Here is a 26,196-nt window from a genome sequence, read left to right as displayed (position 1 = left end):
TTGCCAGGGGGCTGCTGTGACATCACTGGAAGGTCAGAGGCCAAAGATCGGCTGGTCCCAGACAGCACAGGGCGGCTTTCTGTGCAGGCCGGGGCTGGGGCGGGTTCTGTGTTTTCACGTCTGGTCTCTCCACCAGGGAGGGTGGGGAACCGGCACCAGGCCCTAACAAGGCTGCCTGCAGCACAGACGCGGGTCTCCCTCTGTGACGGGGTGTTTGAGTCTTTCTCTCCCTATCAGGGCAAACGGGACACAGATAACTCAGGAAGACAAAGGCAGCCCTGCGGGCAGTGGTGTGGTGCAAACGCTGCCGGCCCCGCGCCTCCCCCCAGCCACACCGCACCAGGACGAAACCCTGCTGTGGCCGGGGCTCCGGCGAGGCCTTGCCGGGTAGTCCGTGTGGGTTTGCTCAGGTGGGCGGCTTAAACAGTGGGAGCCCATTCCCTCTGGTGCCAGGGGCAAAGTGTCTCACAGCGCTGGCTCCCCCAGGCTCTCCCCTTGGCGCGAAGAGGACATATTCTGTGTCCTCACGTGGTCGTCCTGTGTGCTGCGTCCTCGATATTCCATGTCCTCACGTGGTCGTCCTGTGTGCTGTGTCCCCGTCTCCTCTTCTCATGAGGACGCCGGCCACCTGGAGTCAGGGCCACGCGCACGGCCTCGCTTTACCTTCACAATCTCTACAGCTCCACGCCCAAGCGCAGCCACACCCTGGGGTCCTGAGGGTCACGGGGTCACAGCTCCAGCACAGGGATTTGTCGGGACAGAGCTCAGCCTGTACTGAGTCGAACAGAAAATCTCCTCCAGCCTCCAGACCACGGTGGGTGGGGAGGCAACGTTTTACCTCTCGGTGTTTTTCGGTTGGGCCCGAGAATTAAAATCGGCAGATGAGCTGGAGGAAGGCACGCGCACTCCAGCACGGTCTGTGTGGCTGGGAATGGCCTTTCCTTCCCGAAAGAGGAGGAACACCCCACGGGGAAGACGCTCTCCAGAGCCAGAAAAAGCAGCGCTCTTACCCTCAGGGACGGCCGCTTCAGCTCAAAACAGCCCTTACAAGGGCGTGGCTTATTTGGGCGCCCCCCAGGACCCGCTTCCTGTGCCCGGGGCTCCTCAGCTTCAGGGGGAAGCAGGTGTGACCCCCAGGCCGCAGGCTCCCCTCCTTCCGGTCTCGTCTCTTGAAGAGCCCAGAGCCGCTCAGCGCCCAGGAGGCCTCAGCTCTCAGGATAAGTGGTGGGTGCAGGGTGGGAGCCCTGGCCTCACGCACACTCTGGCACTGCCTGGCCTCCTGGGACGGTTCCTCAGAGGCACCTGCTCTGGACGCTCTGATGTCGGGAGTCCCACGGATGCTGCCAGGATGGGAGCGGAGGCTGCTGTCTGTCTCCAACAAGTGCTGGGTCGTCTGGAGCAACAAGAGCAAATGGGTGTCCCTGGGGTCTCTGCAAAGCCACCTGCCGTCTCTTGGTGGGTGCATCAGTCAGTACTCGTGCTGCTGATAAAGACATACCCGAGACTGGGCAATTTATGAAGAAGAGGTTGAATGGATTCGGTTCCACGTGGCTGGGGAGGCCCCGCAGTCATGGCGGAAGGCAAAGGCACCTCTTACATGGCAGCAGCAGGAGAGAATGAAAATCAAGCGAATGGGGAAACCCCTTATAAAACGTTTACATCGGATCTCCGACTTCTTCACCACCACGAGAACAGTATGGGGGAGACCACCCCATGATTCTGTCATCTCCCCCTGGGCCCCTCCTACAAAACAGATTCAGTCACCTCCCAGGGGGTTCCGCCCACCACACAGATTCAATCACCTCCCAGGGGGTCCCGCCCACCACACAGATTCAATCACCTCCCAGGGGGTCCCGCCCACCACACAGATTCAATCACTTCCCACCAGGTCCCGCCCACCACACAGATTCAGTCACCTCCCACCAGGTCCCGCCCACCACACAGATTCAGTCACCTCCCACCAGGTCCCGCCCACCACACAGATTCAGTCACCTCCCACCAGGTCCCGCCCACAAAACAGATTCAGTCACTTCCCACGGAGTCCCGCCCACAGGGTCCCGCCCACCACACAGATTCAATCACCTCCCACCAGGTCCCGCCCACCACACAGATTCAATCACCTCCCACCAGGTCCCGCCCACCACACAGATTCAATCACCTCCCAGGGGGTCCCGCCCACCACACAGATTCAATCACCTCCCACCAGGTCCCGCCCACAGATTCAATCGCCTCCCACCAGGTCCCGCCCACCACACAGATTCAGTCACCTCCCGTGAGGCCCTCCCACAAAACAGATTCAATCACCTCCCACCACACAGATTCCATCACCTCCCACGGGGTCCCGCCCACGACACATGGGAATTATGGGAGCCCCGATTCAAGATGAGGTTTGGGTGGGGACACAGTCGAACCGTATCAGTGGGAGACGCGGAGGGGCTTCCGGCCCCTATACACTCCCACCTCCCAGGGCCCCGTGGGACCCTCCTGGCTGTTCCGGGAGGGGCTCCATTCTCCACGTTCCCTGGGGCCTCATGCTCCTCACCCTTCTACTTCCTCTTGGAGGGGCTGACCTTGGCCCTCCTGGGTGGACCCCAGCACAGTTGTGCCCAGAGTGTGACAGGAGCCCCCTGGCTCCCAACACCGCCTGAAGCCCTGCCGGGAAGTGTGGCTCCAGCAGGGCCGCTGGCCTCCGGGGGAGGATGCCGCCACCTGCAGGGTTCGTCCACCACCCACAGCACTCCCGGACCGGGGCAGACCCCACACCTCACCACGGGCTGAGGAGGCCGGCCAGGCTGAACCAAGCCTCACCCTTCCCTGGGAGAAAGGCCTGGCTTGGTGTCCCAAAAGCCACACCTCTTCATTTTTCTTATCCCAGAGCTGACTCACAATAAAATTACCAAAAAAGAGGAATTCAAATGGAGCAAGGAAAGGAATAGAGAAGTGAGGAAATGCAGCAGCTGTCCCGAGCCATGGAGTCTTCACCCAGAGTCCCCCTTAACCCTCTCCTGCCTGGAGGTACAGCAGCCACCTGCCTGGAGGGGCAGTCCGTTCTCTCCTCCCAGGGCCTCCAAGTCACCACACCCTCCGCATTCCTGGAGATGGCAGCCCAGGCTGGTCTGTCTGCCCAGCGCTCCCTGAGTGGACACCATCTCCAGCCGCACCCCACGGCCGTTGGCGGCACTCGACCCTCAGCCCTCAGCACGGTGTGACCCCACACCCTTCCTGAGGGTATCACGGGGCCAGACTCCCACCCGAGGCAACACAGGTGAATGCCACTGTCAGAGCAGCGCCGTCCATCACCAGAGACGTCAACTGTCACCAGCAATGTCACCTGTCATCGGAGCCTGTCATTGGGGTGTCATCAGCGACGTCCCCTGTCACGTGTCAGAGCGGCGCTGCCTGTCACCAGAGAGGTCACTTGGCATCAGCAATGTGACCTGTCATCAGGGCACTGCCACCTGTCAGAGCAGCGTCACCTGTCACCAGGGACGTCGCCTGGCATCAGCAATGTCATCCTGCTCCCCAGATGCCACCTTCCTCCCTGTACCCCCACCAATGCCCACATGTGCAATTACCAGTGGGTACCCCTGGAAAACCAAGCCAGTCCTCAGAAAGAATAAAACATCTGTTTTAATTGGCCAGTAAAATACATTGCAAATCACTAGTATTTTATAAACAGAAACGTTAAGTTATAAATCCAAGGTAAAAATTGCAGCCCCAACAGCTGTGTGTCCAAAAGTCTATTTTTACATTTTCCTCCACTAGTTTTGTGACAACAAAGTTCATATCTGCCATGGAGATTAAGAGTCTGAACTACAGTATTTTCAAACAAGAACCGGGAGAAGTCAGTACAAGGACACGTCGTGCTGTGTATTCAAACGGCGCTTCCCACACACCTGCCGTCTGCATCCCGGGAGGACGCCCTGTGGCAAAGGCCTCCTCGGCGGTGTGAGGTCTGGAGGAGTCTGCCTGGACCCCATTTTTAGGATGCTCCCCTCCCCAGTAAAACAGCAGCCCCGCCCATGCCCTGCACAGCATCTGGGGGTCATGACGCAGGTGCAGTACTGGCCACGGGCCCTGGAGGGACGTCTCACCCCTGAAGCCCCTGTACCTCAAACTCAGAATTTCTTCCCTTCTTTGATTTTCTTGAGGACCTGCAGCTGGCCTTCCTGAGACAGGCTCCATTCCTGTTCCATCTGCCTTCCCGGCAGCCTTCCCTTTAGTGGGTATAGGTTTTGACGTTCTGAGTTACTTTGTATCAAAGAGCTAATTAAAAATGGTCCTTAAAAAACATAAAGAAAAACAGCTTGAAAAATGCACATTTCTGTTTTAAAAATCTTCAAACTTCCACCGGGGGGTGGCAAATGTTAATTCTGATTTTAAACCCCATTGAACAGCAAAACAATGGGGGCTTCAACTGTGGGCCCAGCAGACACCTGGAGAAGCTGGCGCCCACACTTTTCCCTCCAAGGGACTCTGTGGACAGAACCCGTATCCCCCAAGCACCAAGGACATCCTCAGACTGGGATTTCTGTGTAGTTCTGCACCTCCCAGCCACAAAACTGACTCTTCAGCCAGGAATCAAACGAACCTCAAAAGTGAACACGGAGGCCGCCTCCCACGCCGCCTGGACAGCAGGCACAGTGGGAGAGTAATGCTCTGAACGTCCTGATGTGATGAAGCCGAAAGCCAAGACGGGGCCAGCAGGTCCCCCGGGCACAGAGCCACAGAGCCCAGTGCCACACGCACCGTGCACGCAAGACAGACGTGCACGTGAGACAGACGCACACATGGCCGGAGGTGCAGGTCACAGCCGACTGGACAGGCCACGGCTCCCTGAGGCCGGCTGCGGCTAGAGCACAGCCCCCACTTCCTGATCCTTCAGCTGATCCCCAGAACCCCACAAACGAAGAGCCAAAAGCACAGAACCGAAGGACGACACAGTCCACCAGGTCACGTGGGCTTTCTGCAGGGGGTGGCGGCGGTGGCGGTGGTTCTGGAGAAGGAAGCCCCAGCGCCACTTGTCCATGGGCCGGGCGGCTGCGTCTCATGTGCTGGCTCTGCTTTTCCTTCTCTTCTCCCTCCCAAAGGCTGCGGCTCTGCACGGGCAGCTCACTGGCGCCACGGGGCGCGTCCCGCAGACTTTAAATGGAATGAGTGGAGGTCTCGGACTGCTGCCGGATGTAGTTCTGGAAGCTCTTGTCTCCGATGGGGTGCTCCCTGAAAAGGGGGACGGGGGAGGGAATGAAGCACAGCCCCCGCTGCCTGGCGCTCACCCATGGCTGCGGGAGCTTCTCTTGTTCCTAAATGTGACCACTCGCCTGCAATCCACACAAAACAGAATCGCAGAGGAGCCAAAGGGACCACAGTGCCCCGGAGGCACTTGCGGAGCCTCTGATGTGTGCACAGGGGGCAGGCGTGGAAGTGCATGTGCACGTCTCTCCCTGCAGCACGTGTGTAGCACATATACATGCGCAGACGTGGAACACGGAGACTCCGTGGCACGTGTGCAGAATGTGCACATCTGCACTGCAGTGACTGCTCACGTGTGGAGCCTCACCACTGCCCTTCCCAGACCGGACCCGCATGGTGGAAGGAAGGGTTAAGAAGGAAGGGAGGGAGGGAGGAGAAGGAGAAGGGTGGAGGAGGAGAGAGGGAGGATGGAAGGGAGGAGGACAGAAGAGAGGAGCGAGCAGGAAGGTGGAAGTGAGAAGGAGGTTGTACAGCTGCACAGGGCGCTTGGGCTTCCCCACCCCTGAACAAGCCTGTGTGGTGGGTTCTGCCACGGTGGGCCCTGGGCACCCACTGGATGGAGAGAGTGACACAGACACACCTGCTCACTCCAGGCCGAGAGCCAGTTAGCACTTTACATAGTTTAAGTTAATCTTCCAGCAATTCAGGAGGGTCTTACAACCCTCTGTCCCATGGAGTGAGGGGAAGTGGAGCTTAGCTAAGCACCACGTAGCCTGCAGCCTGTGACTAGGCTGAACGTACTCAACCTCACCGCACCTGCCTCATGAGACAAGAGTGGGTTTCGTCCAGAGCTGACCCTACTCCTGGACACCATGGGTGGCCTGGAGAGATGGCAGAGGGTGTGCCGCTCAACCAAGGCAGAACAAGGCCCGGGCCTAGAGACTGCCAGAGCACGTGAGGCCAGCATAGCAGAGAGGCTGGGAGGCAGCAGGTGAGGGAGGCACCCCGGACATTGGCTGGGGTCCTGGAGAGCAAAGGCAGCACCTGCTCCGAAGGAGGGACCAGCAGCGCTGGGCCATGTCCACTGACCACCGCCAGGTGCCAGCCAGGTGCAACTGGATTCTCCTCATGAGGTGGACACCTGTGCACAGGTGGCCTCACCCAGGAGTTCCCTGCAGCCCCACCCCCACTGACCCTCCCGCCCACCACGCTGGCCGTCCAGGGCAGGCACGGGAGCGGCACTCACTGGCTTCCATATTTCGTCTTCTTGAACTTGTCTCTCTTATACTGGGCGTGCTCCTGCTCCAAAGCCCCGACGCCAGCGATGACCTGCTTCAGTGTCTTGTAAGTCTCCTGGGGGTCGTCAATGACGAACGTCGAATACTCCTCCTGCTCCGGGCCGTCGTACACGGATTTGCTCCCACAGGCCTCTGTGGAGGACGGAGGGGTCAGCGCAGGGCAGGAGCCCAGGGTCCAGTGGCCACTGGCCCCGTCTCTACACAGCTGCATCACTGCAGGCCCCACCCACAGCACACGTCCTTCCAACCCAAGCTCCTCCAGAAAGGGCTGGCCGCCACTCGTAAACACAGACGGACACAGAAACGATTCCCGCGGGCAGGCCACCTTCCTAATCGGACCACATCACTCCCGCTGAAGGCCATTCTGGGGCCTTGTCCCCAGCGGACAGTCGTGGAAGCCCGGAGCCGGGGCAGGGCCCTGTGCCACCTGAGTCCGAACAACTGAACCAGGCACGTCTCTGCCTCACTGCTCACGGCGCCTGGCCACACACGCCCAGAGCCAGCACCAATGCCCTGCAGCTGTGCCCATCTCGATGGAATGAATGTGCCCCCAGATCCATGGGTTGAAATCCTAACCCTCAAGGGATGGCGTCTGGAGATGAGTCCCTTGGGAGAGGACAAGGCGTGACGGTGGAACCCTTGGGCAGGGGACAGGCGCCCCTATAAAAGACGCCGAGGAAGCTGGCTCGCCCCTTCCACACGTGAGGACACGATGAGACGCTGGCGGGCTGTAGCCCAGAAGAGGGTCCGCAGCGAAACCAGCGTCACTACGCCCTGATCTTGAGCTTCTCAGCCTTCATGCTGGGAGGTGAATTCCTGCTGTCGGTAACCACCCAGCCTATGGTACAATTTTATTGCAGCCCAAACTGACTAAGAACTTGGGACTGAGAAGTGGCTGCTGCTGTAACAAGTACCTTCAAATGTGGACTGGCTTTGGAACCGGGTGCTGGGCGAAGGCTGCAGGGGTTTGGGGGTGCATGCTGGAAGCCGCTTGGCTGGCGTGAATGCCCTTGAAGGGCAAAGCTGGGGGCTCGGGAGAGGAGAGCTGCAGAGAAGGCCTGTCTTAGGGGATGTCTACGTAACCCTGAACAGAATGGTGGTACGAGCATGGGTGGCAAAGGCTGTTCTAACAACCTCTCAGATAGAAAGGACAGCTGTGCTACTGGACAGTGGAGAAAAGGCCATCCTCGTGACAAAGTGGACCTGTGTTCACGCCCTCGTGTTCTGGGAGGGTGGAACTTGAGAGTGACGACATCAGACACGTAACTGAGGAGATTTCTAAGCCAAATGCTGGGGGAGCAGCTTGGGTCCTCCTGCTCGCTGACAGCAAAATGGGGGAAGAGAGATGATTTGAAGGTAGAATTGTTGAGCAAAAAGGAACCAGAACTCAAAGAGTTGGTTAAGTTAAAGGATTTGAGAATTAAAATTCCAGCCTCCCCATATCTAAAAAAAAATGAGAATGTGTTTGGAACAGACCACTAAGCAAGTGGCCGTGTGGCCGTCTGATAAGGAGACAAGTGTGGGGCTGAGCCATGGACTTGACGAACCATGTCAGCCACAGCTGGGAGCAGAGAAGGAACCGTGCCAGCCGGGGACTGCCAGAGGGAACCAGGAGACAGAGAAAACAGGATGAAATGAAGGCAGGCTGCGGTGTCTTAAGCCCTATAAGCCAGGCCATAGAGCTATTCAGCCACGAACACGTGCCATTCTTCAAGACGAGGGAAGAAGGACCCTGAAAGGGCAGGGCCATCAGAATGCTGCTCTCACCCAGAAGGAGTCCGTGGACCACGTATCAGATGCAAAATTCTCAGCTGGAATACTGATTAAAAAATAACACTGGCAATAACTAGAAAAAAATCACAGTAAGGAATCTGTAGCTCCTCTTTGTATGATAAGGTTTAAAACGGAGGGTTTAGGGAAAGCTCAGAGCAGCATGTGTGTGCGTGGACTTCAGCAAAGCACCTGCTACATTTTTACGAATGGCCGCATGATCAAGATGTGAAGTTGTGGAGAAGAAAATGGATCAGCTGGTGGGTTTGTGCCGACTGAGCGTCCAAAATGGATCAGCGGGTGGGTTTGTGCCGACTGAGCGTCCAAAATGGATCAGCGGGTGGGTTTGTGCCGACTGAGCATCCAAAATGGATCAGCTGGTGGGTTTGTGCCGACTGAGCATCCAAAATGGATCAGCTGGTGGGTCTGTGCCGACTGAGCGTCCAAAATGGATCAGCGGGTGGGTCTGTGCCAACTGAGCGTCCAAAATGGATCAGCGGGTGGGTCTGTGCCGACTAAGTGTCCAAAACGGATCAGAGGGTGGGTCTGTGCCGACTAAGTGTCCAAAACGGATCAGAGGGTGGGTCTGTGCTGACTGAGCATCCGTGGCCCCCCAAGGACAGATCCAAGTGCTTGTTCAAGCGTGAGCCAGGCCCGGGAAGACATGGTGTCCGCACAGCTGGGACACCAAGCCACGGGGAGGACGGCCTGAGGCACAACCACCACAGCAGACCCCACTGCTAGGCGCAGCCCCAGGCTCCCTCAGACACAGGACAACAGCACGAAGCTGCATTCTGAAGTTAATTATGAGGCTGTGGCCTCTGAAGACTGGCCCTTTATCTGACCAAAGCATAACAAGGTGTCAGTGAAAAGAGCATTTACATAACAGCTGCGATGAGCCACTGTGCTCCAGGCTGTGTGTAAGCCACTCCAATCTTCCCCAAATCTCTAACCAAGGGGATATGCCTGTCCTGTAGATGAAGAAACAAGTGGCTTGTCCCAGGACACAACTTGATCACAGCAACCTGCTGGCCCCCACAGCAGAGCTCTTCCCACTCCTGCCGCCGACTGCCAGACCGTCTGCAAAATCACAGTGGCATGGCCCAAGGCCAAGGCCAGCCCTCTGCACGGGACCCCACCACGCCCTGCCATGGAGCCTCACCTGCAGGACTGGGTGCCACTCTGTCACCAAACTTCAGGACAACATAAAGAACTAGTGTGCGCCCAAGGGAGGTTGGCCAGGGGAGAGGCCATACCACGTGTGGGATGGGGAGGGGACAGTGACTATCTGCCTCCCGCACAGGCACCCTGGTACAGCACTCCTCAGCCCCACAGGCCAGCAGAAAGGACCTGCTACACTGGGTGGAAAGAATCCCGTGGGCCAAGTGACAGGAAGTCATTAGAACTCTCCAACAACAAAACCATCTGCCTCAAGGATGCGCTGAGATTCCAGTCGAGGCTTGAACACCACAGAGGAGGGACTCAGTGCCCTGAGGGGTGAGGTCCCTGGACTGAGGCTTCCAACCATGCTGATGTGCTGTGAACCCTCACGGAGGGTATGTGGGACCTGTTTCCATCTGTCCACTGTCCATCCACCAGTCCCTCACCCATCCATCAATCCACCCATCACTCATCCATCTGTCCATCCACCCATCACTCATCCATCTGTCCATCCACCCATCTGTCCATCTACCCATTACTCACCCATCATCACTCACCCATCTGTCAATCCACCCATCACTCACCCATCCGTTCCTCCACCTATCACTCACCCATCTGTCAATCTACCCATCACTCACCCATCCGTCCCTCCACCCATCACTCACCCATCCATCCACCCATGACTCACCCATCTGTCCATCCACCACCCATCACTCACCCCTCGGTCCATCCATCCATCACTCACACATCCGTCCACCCACCCATCACTCACCCATCTGTCCATCCACCCATCTGTCCATCCATCCATCACTCACTCCTCAGTCCATCCACCCATCACTCACCCATCTGTCCACCCATCACTCATCCATCTGTCCATCCACCCATCTACCCATCCATCTGTCCATGCACCCATTACTCACCCATCTGTCCATCCACCCATCACTCATCACTTGATCCATCCATCCATCACTCACCCATCCGTCCATCCACCCATTACTCACCCATCCATCAACCCATTACTCACCCATCTGTCCATCCACCCATCACTCACCCCTTGGTCCATCCATCCATCACTCACCCATCCATCCATCCACCCATTACTCACCCATCTGTCCATCCACCCATTACTCACCCATCTGTCCATCCACCCATCACTCATCACTTGATCTATCCATCTATCACTCACACATCTGTCCATCCACCCATTACTCACCTACCCATCCATCCACCCATTACTCACCCATCTGTCCATCCACCCATCACTCACCCCTTGGTCCATCCATCCATCCCTCACCCATCCGTCCATCTACCCATTACTCACCCATCTGTCCATCCACTCATCACTCACCCCTTGGGTCCATCCATCCATCACTCACCCATTTGTCCATCCACCCATCACTCAACCATCTGTTAATCCACCCATCATTTGTCCATCACTCCATCCACCCATCAGTCACCCATTGGTCCATCCACCCATCACTCACCCATTGGTCCATCCACCCACCTATCCACCCACTCAGCTGCCTGCCCGGCCATCTGTCCAGCACACCCATCCAGGTGCTAGGCACTTCCTCTGTGCCAGGCCCAGGAAGGTCACTGCATGTGGAAGCTGAGGAGATGGGAGATGGTTGTGACCTTGGTGACGCAGGTGATCCCAGGTGACATGGTTTGGATTTGTGTCCCCACCCAAATCTCAGGTCAGACTGGAAGCCCGAGTGTTGGAGGAGGGGCCTGGGGGGAGGTGACGGGATCACGGGGGTGGACTTCCCCATTGCTGTTCTCATAACAATAAGTTCTCATGTGGTCTGGTTGTCTGGACGTGTGTGGCACCTGCCCCCACCATGTATGAGGTGCCTCCTTCCTTCCTCTTTGCCCTCCCACCATGATCGAAAGTTTCTTGAGGCCTCTCCAACCATGCTTCCCGTACAGCCTGCAGAACTGTGAGTCAATCAATCTTCTTTTCCTTATAAATTACCAACGCTCACGTAGCTCTTCATAGCAACATGAGAACTAATACACCAGGCTACGGGGATGGGGAGGCTGGGAAGCGCCTGGGGGAAGACACTTCCAAGGTAAACAGGGTCTGCCAGACTGATGCGCAAGGCTGCTCCCGGCAGAGGAAGGAAGAGCTGGAGCTGTGGTGCGGGGTGCATGGCCTGGGAGGGGCTGAGCAAGGTTGGAGAGTGGTGCGTGCAGCAAGCTGATCATGGAGGGCCTGGTTAGCATCTTTCAGAACCTGGGTCTTGTGTGTGATGACCTCACCCTCTCCAAGGCTCCTCGACTCTGGCCTCCGCTGTGTTGGTTCCTGCTATGAGAGGGCTGGGAAGAGGCGAGCTGATGCCCGACCCACTGTCTTGGCCACCCTGAGGCCTTGTGCCATCTGCACAGTATCCAGGGACCTCAGACCCGGGGACAGCACCTGGAGGGACCTCAGACCCAGGGACAGCACCTGGAGGGACCTCAGACCCAGGGACAGCACCTGGCACACTTGCTGGGGAGAAGATGCTGTGGTGGGTGGTGGCCCACGAGTGCGTATGTGTGTGGTTGTCTGAGAATGTGTGTGCATGCCTGCACATGTGAGCGTGTTGTGTTCAATTGCACATATGTGCAGGTATTGTTGCCTTGCTTGTCTGCACACACATGTACCTGTGTGTTCATTTCATGCATGTATGGCTGGGAACGTGTGTGTACATGGCTATGCATACGTGTGTACATGCCTATGTGTCTGTGTATGCCTGGAACCACGTACAGCCAGGGCATGTGGGGCTGGAAAACAGGCGTAGCCAAGCTCACAGATGGGCAGGTGCACGGACACTCAGGCAGGACTCGTGTTTCCAGGCCAAGGTACACTTGACACTTCTGGGTTAAATAAGGGGAATGAAAGAAAAGAAGAAAATCTAACAGGCATAACTCCAGGCACATTCTGCTCCATTTCCATTCTGAGTGGGACTCAAGGGCCCTGTCATATGATCTCCAAGAGCAGATCTGAGTTCTACCAGACCCTAGCATAGAAACAAACGCAGCTGCTTTGCACCCCCCGCCCCCCGCCGTGGGCTCTTCTTGTCTCTGCCTCTCCTGAATTACAGACCTCAAACCACTGTCCCTATGTTGTCTAATTGGGCTTACCTGGATTGCTATTTCAATTCTGTAAAGCAATTCAGTGTCACAGATAATGATACTGCAAATAAATTTGAAACACACAGTGTGCCTGGCACTGTTTCCAATCTATATACAGTATCATTATCTGTGACACTGAATTGCTTTACAGAATTAGATGGCATGTGTGCACACATATACATGCATGCTCAAACACGTGCCCAAAGACATGCATGCACTCACACACATGCCCACACATTTCCACACATGCACAAATGCACGCACGCTGTGTCCACACATTCACACACGCTCATACATGTCGTGTCCACAGTCGCACAAGCTCAAACATGTGCTCACACATTCACGCACACTCATATCCACACATTCATGCACTCACATGTGTGTCTGCACATTCGTGCACTCACACATCCACATATTCATGCACACTCACACATGTCCACATTCACACATGCTTATACATCGTGTCCACACATTCATGCACACCAACACATGTCCACATACTCATGCACACCCACGTGTCCACATTCATGCATGCTCATACGTTGTGTCCACACATTCATGCACGCTCACACATGTCCACATGTTCATGCACACTCACACATGTCCACATATCCATACACACTCACGTGTTCACATTCACACATGCTCACACATGTCCACACATTCATGCACACTCACGTGTCCACATTCACACACGCTCACACATGTCCACACATTCATGCACTCACACATGTCCAAACATTCATGCACACTCACACATGTCCATATATTAATGCACTCACGTGTCCACATTCACACATGCTCACACATGTCCACACATTCACACACACACATCTACACATTCATGCACACACACGTCCACACACTCATGCACTCACACGTGTCCGCACATTCATGCACTCACACACGTGTCCACACATTCATGCACGCTCACACACGTCCACATATTAATGCACACTCGTGTCCATTCACACACACTCATACATGTGTCCACACATTCACGCACACTCACACATGTCGACACATTCACAAGCTCACACATGCCAGACACATGCACACATCTCGTATGTGTCCACACACATGCATGCACACTCACATACGTGTCCACACACATGCACTTGTCCCTCTGGAAAACACAAAGGAATGAAAAAATAGGGTCCTCTAAAGAAATTTGGCAGTACAGAGATTACAAGTTAAATTCCATCTAAAAATTATCTATAGAACCTGTTATTAAGGTAACTGTCCCCCAAATAGCTGCCTACCCTGCAAAAAGCTTTTCGCATCCATCCGTCCGCGCTACAAACACAACTACATGTAGCCCACACTACACGAGAGGCTCAGACCACAGGTTTTCACCCCGCAGCATGCTCCTCGCCAGGCGTCCCCTCGCCGCACGGATTGGCGTGCCGGGCAGACTCACCCTGCATCTTCTCCAGCTTGCTCATGTACGAGTTGAAGAGGGAGTAGATACGCTCTGTCTCACGGTCCCCGTCAATGTCCAGCTGGATGTTGGCTGGGAGGCCGCTGTGCAGACACATCAGGAACAGAAAAATAAAAACATTTATTTAAACGATGCTTTTAATAACGACATTAATTTTTAAAATGTCACTAAAGAAAGAAGACGATACGTTGGAAGTGAAACTCGAGACAGGACCTATTTGGCGTCCGTCTGTACACAGCTAGCGTGCTGGCTTGCTGAGCAAGTCTGGTGGCATCCACAGCAGCACGGACAGCTGTGTCACCAGGCCGGCCGCAAGCCGGAACGAACCGGCAACCTGTGCGACTGGCATCCACAGCAGCACGGACAGCTGTGTCACTAGGCCGGCCGCAAGCCAGAACGAACCGGCAACCTCTGCTTCAGTTACCATCAGCCTATTTGGACACTCGGCAAAAGATCCTCGCTGTTCAGTATTTCAAATGTGCTTATCATTTGTACTAACTGATCTTTCCTGCAATCATGCAGTACTGAGTTATGTCTTGTTTAAATCTATTCCTACTCCAGAATCTTCTCAATACATAAGAAATTTAGGAAGATTAGGTGCTAAAGTCCCCAGCGTAATACTTGCACATTTTTAGTATCATACAGAACTAAATTCCCAGGAACTGTGAACATTCCAGACCTCAGGTGGTTTATTCCTTCAGTCATTTCAAACACGGAAGGAGGCTGTGTGGTTATTTCCCTGCTCACTCTATGTCCGCTTCTCCTACGTTCACACCAGCACACGTCAGGCTGGAGTACAGTGGCGTGATCTCAGCTCACTGAAACCTCTGCTTTCCAGGTTTAAGTGATTCTCCTGCCTCAGCCTCCCGAGTAGCTGGGATTATAGGCGCCCGCCACCATGCCGGCTAATTTTTGTATTTTTAGTGGAGATGGGGTTTCACCATGTTGGCCAGGCTGGTCTTGAACTCCTGACCTCGGGTGATCCACCCGCCTCAACCTACCAAAGTGCTGGGATTACAGGTGTGAGCCACTGAGCCCGGCCTCATGTCTTTTAATAAATCTTACTTGTCTTATTACGAAAAACTTCCAAAGCCGGGTGCAGTGGCACACACCTATAATCCCAGCTACTCAGGAGGCTGAGAAAGGAGAATTGCTTGAACCCGGGAGGTGGAGGTTGTAGTGAGCTGAGATCACACCACTGCACTCCAGCCTGGGCAACAGAGCGAGACTCTGTCTAAAAAAAAAAAAAAAAAAAAAAAAGAGAAGAAACTCTACATTGTACAGAAGCACGTCTTTGTGGCTTCAGACACAGGGGGCTCACGGTTAATTTAACATTTGCACTCAGGTGCAACCAACAGGGAGGGCCTGAGAGGAATGCACGGGGCTGTTAATTATTTTTAGCAAATTCTGCCTTGTGCAGAACGTGTGAAATATGCTCTTTTAATTTAGTAAGTACTTTTTAAAAGGCAGAAATGCTTCTTATAGCTAAAACAATTCTTAAATCATAAAATTTCTGACGCTTCTGCGATGTTTGCCACACTGATTAGAAATTGTTTTACCAACTTATTTTTGTTTGAAGTGTGGTAGTTTTTCCCTTTTCTTCCCAACCTCTCTTGCAAAAAAAGAAGTGGGTTTCTGCCAATGCACTGAACAGACGTCCAATGTTGTATATGCCTTTTGGGCTGAGTAGCTCAGTATTTGGATACTTGGTCATTTGTTTCATTATGTAATTGATAAAATGGTGTCATTTATTCATGTTAGTTCAACCATATATGTATGCTGTCTGGGGATGGGTGGTTATACTTCTGTGTGAGAAATAATTTGTCAGTCTTCAACAGTTTGTAAAAACTTAGTGGTGAGAGCTTCAACATCGAAATAAATAATGAAATGCATTTATCATCAAAAAAAAAAAAAGGAAAGAAGATGATGAAGCGACCGACATTAAAACATCCCTGGCCAGTCAGGGGGTTCATGTCAGTAATCCCAGCACTCTGGGAGGCCGAGACAGAAGGATCACTTGAGTCCAGAGTTTGAGACAAGACCACCCTGGATAACACTGGGAGACCCTTACAGTGAGATTTGGACAACATAGTGAGACCCCATCTCTACAAAAAATTTAGTGAGCTGGGCGTGGTGGCACCCGCCTGTAGTCCCAGCTACTCGGGAAGGTGACGTGGGAGGATTGCTTGAGCCCAGAAGTTTGAGACCAGTCTGGGCAATGTGGTGAAACCTCGTTTCAACAAAAAACCTTAAAACAATTAGCCTGGAGTGGTGGAGCACAGCTGTAGTCCCAGGTACCTGGGAGGCTGAGGTGGGAGGATGGCTTGAGCCTGGGAGGTGGAGGCCTGAGATTGCACCACTGCACTCCAGCCTGGGCGACAGAACGAGATCCTGTCTCAAAAACATAAAACTAAAAAAGCATCCCTGAGCTGGGAGAGCTGAGGCCGGCTGCGGGTGTGCGGGACACGGGAGGCTCCCGAGCTGTCCGGTCTCAGCGGCTGGAGACTCTTGGGACCCACAGATCTGCCAAGGCAGCGAGCAAATTCGGCAGATGTTTTCTCGTGGGGAGAAATGGCCTGGAAGGAAGCCTCCTGGGGCTCTGTCCCTGGCAGGGTCGGCTGCAGCTGGGGGTGGGCCAGGTTTCCTCTCCTCCCCAGGCTGCAATGCTTCCCGCTCTCCCGGGATTGCGAGGATACAGGAGAGCGCTGGCCTCTCCTGGGGGTCCTGGGACGGTGGCCACGCATGCCTGGGCGGCAGCCAGACCTTCCTCCTGAGCTTCAGCCTCTGTGTCCACGAAGCAGGATCTAAGGTCCCACCTCGGTGGCTGTGGGCGGATTGAACCGTGGCCCAGTGTGAAGCACAGCTCATCCTCCGCAGGGCCCTTACGTGAGGCCATCATGTGGCCAGGACAACAGTGAGGTGCATCTCACGGAGCATAACCGGGGACGCCAGGCACCCCGGCCTCCTTCGAGGACCGGCAGACGTGACCCTAGTCTCTGTGGAACTGCCGGAGGCCCAGCTGACGAGCGACCGGGAAGACAACGGGCTGCTGCGTCACACGGAATCAAGGTGGGTGCCCTGGGCCGGATGAAGCTTTCAGGGAGGGGCTTGCTCCCATGCTCCTCTCAGAGAAGCAAGATGGCCGCGGACTGGGGATCCCCCCTTCACCCTGACCTCCCAATCCCCCAGGGCAGGGCCTCAGGAGGACCCTCGAAGGCCTGCAGCACCCTCGAGTCTGCACAGAGTCTTCGAGAGACTGGGCCCCACATGCCCCCTTGGGTGGGAGGCCCCCTCGGGTGGGAGGCTCCTGGGACGAGATGAGTGCAGCCTCGTTTATTTGCGGCTTACAGGCAGACATGCACTGTCCACTGGTCCCTCCCTACTTGGCCCCTTGGCCACACTTCCTGCACAGTGCACACGCCGGGCGCCGAGGCACAGACCTACCCGGTGCAGGGCGAGCAGCCTGGAGCCGAGTCCGAGGGCGCCCTACAGCACAGCCAGTGGCCGCTCAGGTAGGCGGACGGGTGGTAGACAGTGAGGCGCTTCTGGTTGCACTGGCTCACTTTGGTGAGAATGTCGATCCAGTCCTTGGCCTCCACGCAGTTGTTGGCCTGGATGTACAGCGCGCGCTCCGGCTGGATGACCTGGAACATCTGAGGACGCAGGCGGGCTCAGGACGGTGCACACGAGGTCTCGTGGAGGAGCGCGTGGCAGCGTCCGCCAGGCACCTGGCCGTCCTCGCTGGAGCCGTAAGAGGGGACGCCAAGGGTGCACAGGCCCAGGCTTCCCGGAGCTCTAAGCCCCAGAAGAGGCCAAGCCTGGGGGCTGCGCAGAGCTCTCTGCCACCCTTAAACCTGACAGCTGGGGCCGTGGGGGATGGAGGTGAGAACTGGTGTGACTGGAGACGTGGCTGGGTGGCCAGGAACAGCTTGACCAAGGTGCTTTATGTGCTGGAACCTTGGAGGTCTCCACTCAAAAGGCAGAAGAGGGGCCTGTGGCCTCCCCACGAGGCAGGCGCCCACCCACGCGGAGCTCCTGCGGTGTCAGCCCAGGTGGCCCCAGGCGTCCCATCCACGCAGAGTTCCTGCGGCGTCAGCCCAGGTGGCCCGACCTGCTCAGCTCCTCTCCCACCCGACCAGCCCAGGGTGCGTCGTCCTCCTCCCAGCTGGGGTTATGGGGCTCCTTTCTCTTGAAGCGTCTCGGGGCAGCAACAACCTTTGCCATTTACTACTCATTCAACACACATGACCAAGCACCAGCACTCTCCTAGGTCCCGGAGACAACGCCTGGCCTAGAGTTTCTGCTGAACCTGCAGCCACCAAGAAAGACTAAACAAGGGCAGGTGTCAGCAGGGGCTGGAAGTGAGTAGTGCTGGTGCTGTGGTTGGGGCTGACTCAAAGTTAGTCAAGCAGGGGGTGGGGGCAAAGGGTGTTAAAGGCAGAAGAAATGGGAGGCACAAAGGTCCTGGGGCAGGGGAGACAGGGGTCCTGTGATTGGAGGAACAGGGGTCCCGGGGCAGGAGTGACAGAGGCCCTAGGATTAGAGGGACGGGGGCCCTGGGGTAGGGGTGACAGGGGTCCTGTGATTGGAGGAACAGGGGTCCTGGGGCAGGAGTGACAGAGGCCCTAGGATTAGAGGGACAGGGGCCCTGGGGCAGGGGGGACAGGGATCCCAGGATCGGAGGTCAGAAGCTCGCAGAAGGAGCCGGCTCTGCTGCACACACAATTCAGGTTTTCTGAGCAGGAGGCTGACTGGAGGCGGGAGGCCTCTTATGTGGCACTTGCCCTTGAGTCAGGAGCCAGGGGGACAGTGGCCTTCTCTAGCGGACAGGCCTTCTGCACTGGTCTGGGGAGGATCTGGGCTCCAGGTTTCTGGTGAACAGCTGAGGTCTTATTTACAGAGGCCAGGAGCCACCTGCCTCGCACCTGGCACACGTGTGCAGGTCTCGGACTGGACACCCTCATGCATGGTTGTGATCTCCCATGGAGGGCATCCCGGCCATCATCCCAGGCTTGGCCCTGCCTCCAGGAGCAGCCTTCAGAAAGGTTTCCCCAGCTGGTGAGAGTCTGGCCTGGCAGTGGCCCCAGGGGAATCGGGCTCTGAGGAAGTCAGAGGGAACGAAGAGCTGGGAACAGGCGGCTGAAACGAGGGAATTACTGGGAATCTACGTGAAGGCTGGAGGTGCTTCCAGGACATTCCCACACTGCTTCCTCCGAGGGATGGTCTCAGGGCCGGGTCCCGGCCGTCCCCTCAGTCACAGGCACTGAGCCTACACCCTCGTCTTCCCATCTCCCCCTCTTCCCAATCCTCCTCTTCCCACACCCTCTTCAAATTACTCTACAAACTTAGGACTTTCGCGGGATCTGTCAGGACTGCCCGTGAATAACACGCTAGCAGAATTCCGCCCACGGTAAGGAACGTGCATTGACTTTGGCACGAGGCCCAGGGACTGTGCCTTCCCTGCAACCGTTCTACGGCCCTGATGCTGCAGTCGGGGCACAGGAGGCTCGTCCCAGCCAGCACGTGTCAGGGTACAGGGTCAGCCTCAGGATGGCATGGACGGCGGGGGCACTGAGTCACTGGGGAGAACGTGGCCAGCGGCTGACTCTGGGAGGCCACCACACAATGACGACGCCACGGACACCTCTAGGGGATTCCTGCCAAAAATGCATCATCAGAACCTGCCACGTCGGCACAAACCCACAGGGAGGGACGTCCACAAAACCGAAGGCCTGCACGCCTCAAAAATGCCAAGGCCACGACACACAAAGAAAGGCCGGGAGTGTCCAGTCGGCCAGACCGAGGGGCAGCAGAATGCAGTGTGGACTAGATCCAGAGGGGAAGAAACCACAGCCGGAGGAATGGGACCAGACGGCGGCAAACGCAAACGTGGCCGCACCGGTGACGCACGATGGGCGGCTGCTGTGGTTTCGGGGTCTGCGCTGTGGGAAACATTCAGAAGCGTTGATACTGTTCAGAAAAGCACGGGCAGGACCCATGGAGGGAGAAGGAATTAATGTGACTGGGGAACGAGGCCACACGCAGGTCTGGGTCAAGCGTGTGTGAAAAGTGCTTGTTCTACTCGTGCAACTTCTATAAATTCAAAATTATATCGAAATAAAAAAGCTTCCAAAAGAAATTCCAGACGGTCCCAAGCCTGCTTCTGGGATGGCTTTGACGAGGGCACCTTGACCTTGGGGACCCTGCGGGGGACGTCCCCTGGAGCAGCTCAGGCCCCACCTTCCGGCAGGTTCCACCCCACCCTGGTGACCCGGGACACGGAGAGTGTGGCTGCTCTGATGCGAGATTCCGACATAAACTCTCCAGCACCTGGTGAGCACCCCCAGTAACACGGAGACTGAGAAGCCTGGAGCGCAGAGGGTGGGGAAGGGTGAGCCCTGGGCCAGGCACGGGAAGAGAACAGAGAAAACCTGGCCAGGCCTCAACTCGAAAGAGAGGCTTGGGGGCACCACACTCACGTTTTTCATTTTGAAAGACTCCTCCTCCAGCTTCTCCACGGCCAGGATGTTCTCGATGGGAATGCTGTAGAGGGGCTGGTCCCCTGCGGCAGGGAAGGCTGTTGGCAGGTGCGGCCGGGCTGTCCCGGCTGGGGTATGGTGGGGCTGAGGGGTCTCTACCGGGGGATCTCTGCCAGGGGGTCTCTCCCTGGGGGGGCCTCTGCCGGGGGGTCTCTGCTGGGGGGATCTCAGCTCAGGGGGTCTCTGCCAGGGGGTCTCTGCCAGGGGATCTCTGCCGGGGGGTCTCTGCCGGGGGGTCTCTGTTGGGGGGTCTCTGCCAGGGGGATCTCTGCCGGGGGTCTCTCCCTGGGGGGGCCTCTGCCAGGGGGTCTCTGCCAGGGGATCTCTGCCGGGGGGTCTCTGCTGGGGGGTCTCTGTTGGGGGGTCTCTGCCTGGGGGGGATCTCAGCTCAGGGGGGTCTCTGCTGAGGGGGTCTCTACCAGGGGATCTCTGCCAGGGGTTCTCTGCTGGGGGTCTCTGCCGGCAGGGGGATCTCAGCTCAGGGGGCCTCTGCTGGGGTGCCCTGAGCACGAGGAGGTGCCCCGCATTCCTCTCCTTGGGCGTGATGGCTGAATCACTGACAGGCCGCAGGTGCGGAGGCTGAGGGGGCCTGGGACCCACCCAGCCCTGCCACGCACCCAGGCTGGGCCCAATCCTCGCATCCTCACTGCTGCCGTGGCCTCAGGCTCTGTCCCCAGAACACGTCCCCGTTCTCGTAGGGAGAAACGGCTCGATATTTCCTAATCCAGATCTGAGCCAGCAGATCTGACAGCGGGGGGCAGGAGGTGGTGGGAAGCCCCGTCTACCTGGGGGAGCAGCACCCTAGCCCTGACGAGGCAACCAGAGGAGGAAGGGACGTGGACGGAAAAGCACCTTACTGATGCGGTCGGCTCTGCGTTTACTGGTTGTCTGGGGAAGCAGGTTTCCCTCACTTTACAGCAGCAGGTCTGAAAGACCCCTTCAGGGATCTTTGAAGGCAGAGCCACAAGCAGAGGGCTCTGGGTCACTGCGACCCCAGGCTGTGCCAGCAGCACCAAATCCTTCCTCCCCTCAGTTCTCCCCGTGAAAAGCAGACTCAGTCCCAGGGCCCAGCACGCTCCAGCGGGAGCCCAGGAACGCGGCCTTGCTCCTTACCTTTGCTTTTGTGGTAGGTAAATTCATGGTTGGTCAAGCGAAACCATCTCTTCTTAAAATTCTTCATCCCAAAGCGCTTCCGTCCTTGCGCCCTCTTGATCATGAGCCTGTGTGAAGAGCATGGGGCTGAGGTCCGGGCCTCAGCCACACCCCTGCACAGGCGCAAAGCCACATCCCCCAATGTTCTGCGTTCTGAGACCTGAGTCGGGCAGTGGATTTTCAGTATCTTATCATTTTACTCCGAGTGATGAGATTAAAATTGGAAGGCAATGCCTCTCCTTTGAAAAGTTGAGCGCTGACTGCTTTGAGTCACCAGTTGGTGATGGCACCAGGTTTCAGGAGATCTCCAACCCTCCCGCCTCCCACACTGAACTTTCAACAGCGGTGCCGCCGGAAACGCCAACACGTGATGCTCCCACGGAGGACCCAAGGCCGCGGGCTCTGGGTCAGGGGTTGGCGTCAGGGTGGGCCACGGGCTTGGGGTCAGGGGTCAGGGTGGGCAGCGGGCTCGGGGCAGGGCGGGCAGCAGATGCCCACAAAACCCGCACCTGTGGTGTGCAGGAGTCACGCCCCGGTGCCTCTGCCAGACCAAACCTGCCCCCCTCAGGGCCAGCCCTGCTGTGGCAGAAGGCGCCACTGGGCCACGTCCTCAGGAGATGTGGGGAGCCGGAGACAGGACGGCCACCAAGGATGCAAGGCCTCAGCGAGGACGACCTTAGGCCTTGCCCCAGGCAGGGTCCTCCAACGCCCTCCTGGCAGCCCAGGGCCCTCTGAGGCTCGGCCTTCATTGCCGGACGGGGTCCCTGACCAGAACTGGTGGCCGAGCTGGAGGAGAAGGAAGTGGCCGGACAGAGTGGCTGGAGGACAGAGGTGGAAGCTGAGGAGGAGCAGCCAAGCTGGAGAGACAGGATGGGGAGGTGGGCGGGGGAGACGCACACTCAGAAATCGGAATGAGGGGCTTTGGGCGACTACACAGCCAGATGTGGCCAGAGAGCTGCGGACGCACATGGGAGGGTGTGGAAGCTCCTGGGAGCCACTGGGACAGCGTAGTTCACAAGCAGCGGATGCAGAACGCCGTTCGTTCCGGGGATTCGCAGGCAGGAAGTCAGCCCCGGAGGCTGTGGAGGACCAGCGGGACGCAGCCGGACGTGCAGGGCGGGGCCCACACAGACGGGTTGGGGGGACTGAGAGCTCCACGGGGTGCCGGCTTCCTTGAGGGCAAGAGGACGCCTCTGACAAGACTCTGGACCACGCGGCAGTTAGATTTGAGTAGTAGTCTTGTTATAAATGTGTTTGGCTTTAGGATTTTTTTAAGAACCCCAACTTTCTGAGGGCCTTCAGTGGATGAGGCTGCATGTGAATTTTATATGCAGGTTTCCAGGTCGAGGCAGTGCCAGGTGGAGAGAAGCTGGTGGCTCCTCACTGCACAGCTCTGGTCTGGGTGCCTGGCTCTCCAGGAGTCAGTTTTCTAACCGGGACCATCGTGCGTGGGATGGGCAGGCAGGAGCCACGGCTGAGCCGGAAGCCTCAGGCTGAAAGCAACTCGGCCCCGCACAGCCACGGCCAACTCAACTCAGCAAACACAGGCCGCACTGCGGAGGTCCCGTCCCCGGTCCTGTGTCCCAGTGGGTGAGGACAACTCAACTCAGCAAACACAGGCCGCATTGCAGAGGCCCCGTCCCCGGTCCTGTGTCCCAGTGGGTGAGGCCAACTCAACTCAGCAAACACAGGCCGCACTGCGGAGGTCCCGTCCCCGGTCCTGTGTCCCAGTGGGTGAGGACACACAGCCCCAAGAGACGACAGAGGTGTGGGAGCACAGAGTGAGCCCTCAGGAACCATGGTCATCACCACCTCCACACATGGACGAACATGGCCAGACACACCTGCCACCAAGGGCTGAGACAGCAGAACCGAGGCCTCAGGACGGCCCACGCTTGTACAACCAAGGGCGGCCCTGGGTTTGAGGACGTGACAGAGCTGCGGTGCCGGAGGAGAGGCTGATCCAGGGGACCGGAAACTCGAGGGTCCTGAGGACCTTGGCCTGAGTCTCAGGTGGTGCAGCTGCTGGAAGGAGCTGGTGGAGCCGCAGCTGCGTCCAGGGCACCTGGGAGGTGCTTGTCCTTGAACCTGTATCTACAGCAGCTTCTCAGCGTCAGGCACACAAGCCCTGAGTGTCCTGTGTTGCTTTAGGGATTATAGGATGAATATTTGTTGCTTTGAAAGTTGTGAATTTATGAAATGTAGAAAGTAAAAAGTTCCTCCTCAAAGTTTCTTGTTAAATAATAAATCATATTAGAAATAATAGTTTCTTTTAAAGCTAACTTCCTTCAAGTCTCCTTGCTTTGTGCTAATAACTCTTTGTTAACTAAGCTCTATCCTATGTAGCTGCTGGACATGCCCACAGGCTTGTAATACATTCTGTGTCCTTGTACATTAACCAAGATATTTGTGTTAGACGTACTAATAGGCATGTCCCAGCTCACAGCCTATGCCCCTTCCTTATTTAAAAATATTATTATTTTTCTACCTATTTAAAAAAGTTTTAAATCATTAGCCAGTCAGGTTGTAATTTAGATTGTGAGGTCTGGCTCCAGCCAATGGAGACAGGACACACAATAGGACCTCATGCGTAAGAAATCAATATTCCGGCATCTCTTTATTCTATGTGTGCCCTCGCCATTATTCCATCTGCGAGGGACACCCTTTCTGCAGAAAGTAAAAATTACCTCACTAAAAGAACTTTTTGTCTAAATGCTAATTTTTCCTTATGGCACCGAAGAACAAACATTTTGCATTTCTAACATGAAACGTGTGTATTACAAATGCTATTGGTTATTATATGATTAAGTTAAATGAAAGTGATTTTAAGAAAAATAGCAACGTAAGTAATGCTGCCACTGGGGTATGGTCCACCAGTGACCCAGGGATGTTCCAGGTTTGAGCAAATGGCTCTAACAGAGTAACCACAAAAATAGACAAATGGGACTTAACTAAACTAAACAGCTTCTGCACAGCAAAACAAATAACCAACAACGCAAACAGACAACCTGCAGAATGGGAAGATATTTGCAAACTACAGATCCAACAGGGGACCAATAGCCACAATTCAGAAGGAACTCAAAGAGCTTACCAATAAATAAAAAAATACATAACCCATTTAAAAGTGGCCAAAGGACGGGAATAGACATTTTTCAGAAGAAGACAAATGGCCAATAAGCATACGATATAAAGCCCAGCGTGGCTTATCACCCGAGGAATAAGAACCAGAGCCGCCTGACCCCTTCCTCACGCCAGGCAGAACAGAGCTTCCTGCAACCCCAGCTCATGCCAGGCAGAACGGAGCCTCCCGCAACCCCAGCTCACAGCAGACGGAGCCACCTGACCCCAGCTCATGTCAGGCAGAACAGAGCCACCTGCGGCCCCAGCTCACGTCAGGCAGAACAGAGCCACTCGACCCCAGCTCACGCCGGGCAGAATGGCTGTGATCAAATAAAATGTGGAAGAATGACAGACGCTGTCAGGGCTGTGGAGGACGCGAGCGCCTGCACGCTGTGGGGAATGGAAATTAGTGCTTAAGGAAACCCACGGAGATTTCTCAAAGAGCTAAAAGCAGAGCCGCCATTCGATCTAGCAATCCCACACAAAGGAGGAGCAATTACCATAAAGACACGTGCACGCATACGTTTCCCACTGAACCACTCACAATAGCACAGACACGGAATCCACGTGTCCACCAACGAGCGACAAAATGTGGCATAAATACACCACAACATGCTACTCCGCTGTCAAGAAGAAGGAAATCGTGTTTTCCAGCAACATGAATGGAGCTAGAGATTGTTATCTTAAGGGAGATGACTCAGAAACGAAAAGCCAAATGCCCCTTGTTCTCACTGGTACGCGGGAGCTAAACACGGCAGGGCGGGGCGCTCTGGGACACGTACTGAGGCCTCGGAAGGGTGGGAGGTAAGAGTGGGAGAGGAACGAGAAATTACTCAGTGGGCGCAAAGTGTCTGTTCAGGTGACGGTTACACTCAAAGCCCCGTCCAATACAACTGCATTTGTGCCCCTAATGTGTGCAAACACATAAAAATACAGGAGCATGGGCCACACCAAGCAGAGCAAAGCCCCGACCGGGAGCGGGAGCGGGAGCCAGAGCCAGGCCACAGGACGGGGTTGGAGGAAATGGGCAGATGTGTCAACATCTATGTAAGGAAGCATGATGGGCTCTGACGCTCCAGGGTCCACTGGGTGGAGGTTGAGGGAGGACAGGCCTGTGCCAGAAACATGGGGTGGCCGTGGAGCACAGACAACCCCGTCCAAGGTCAGCAAGAAGGCGGTGGAGGGGTCCCAGGTTGAAGACGCAGGGGCCAGGCTCCCAGGGCCGTCCCCTCTGACCCTGGTTCTCCCGGAGGGAAGGCCGGCCCAAGTGTGGGTGTGGACGAGGCGGCCAGTGGTACAGAAATCGCAAGGCTGCTGGCCAGCAAGGGAGGAGGCTGTCCCCGACTAGGGAACCTTCTGGAATGTGCTGGGTGCTCAGGGGACTGGGGGCCCCCATCCCTTTCTC

The 26,196-nt window shown here is 56.2% G+C and overlaps 1 protein-coding gene across 4 annotated transcripts in view; it reads right to left on the bottom strand.

The window, feature by feature from the left end:
* Positions 1 to 3,612: 3,612 nt before the first annotated feature.
* The window catches only part of LOC105485231 (RAS p21 protein activator 3), a 124,104-nt gene continuing 101,520 nt past the window's right edge, over positions 3,613 to 26,196 (bottom strand). For all 4 annotated transcript variants that reach the window (XM_011747466.2, XM_011747467.3, XM_071080972.1 and 1 more), the window contains exons 19-24: positions 21,633 to 21,739; positions 20,460 to 20,542; positions 17,425 to 17,633; positions 13,960 to 14,063; positions 6,440 to 6,623; positions 3,613 to 5,220 (exon numbers count right to left, since the gene is read on the bottom strand). In XM_011747466.2, coding sequence (XP_011745768.1) covers positions 5,145 to 5,220; positions 6,440 to 6,623; positions 13,960 to 14,063; positions 17,425 to 17,633; positions 20,460 to 20,542; positions 21,633 to 21,739 — 763 coding nt within the window. In that variant the 3' untranslated portion in view covers positions 3,613 to 5,144. The remainder of the gene's footprint in view (positions 5,221 to 6,439; positions 6,624 to 13,959; positions 14,064 to 17,424; positions 17,634 to 20,459; positions 20,543 to 21,632; positions 21,740 to 26,196) is intronic.

This window comes from Macaca nemestrina, chromosome 16 (assembly GCF_043159975.1).
Source record: "Macaca nemestrina isolate mMacNem1 chromosome 16, mMacNem.hap1, whole genome shotgun sequence".
NCBI classification, from domain to species: Eukaryota; Metazoa; Chordata; class Mammalia; order Primates; family Cercopithecidae; genus Macaca; species Macaca nemestrina.
The sequence above is the reverse complement of the archived record's forward strand: the minus strand, read 5'-3'. Positions and strand labels throughout refer to the sequence as shown.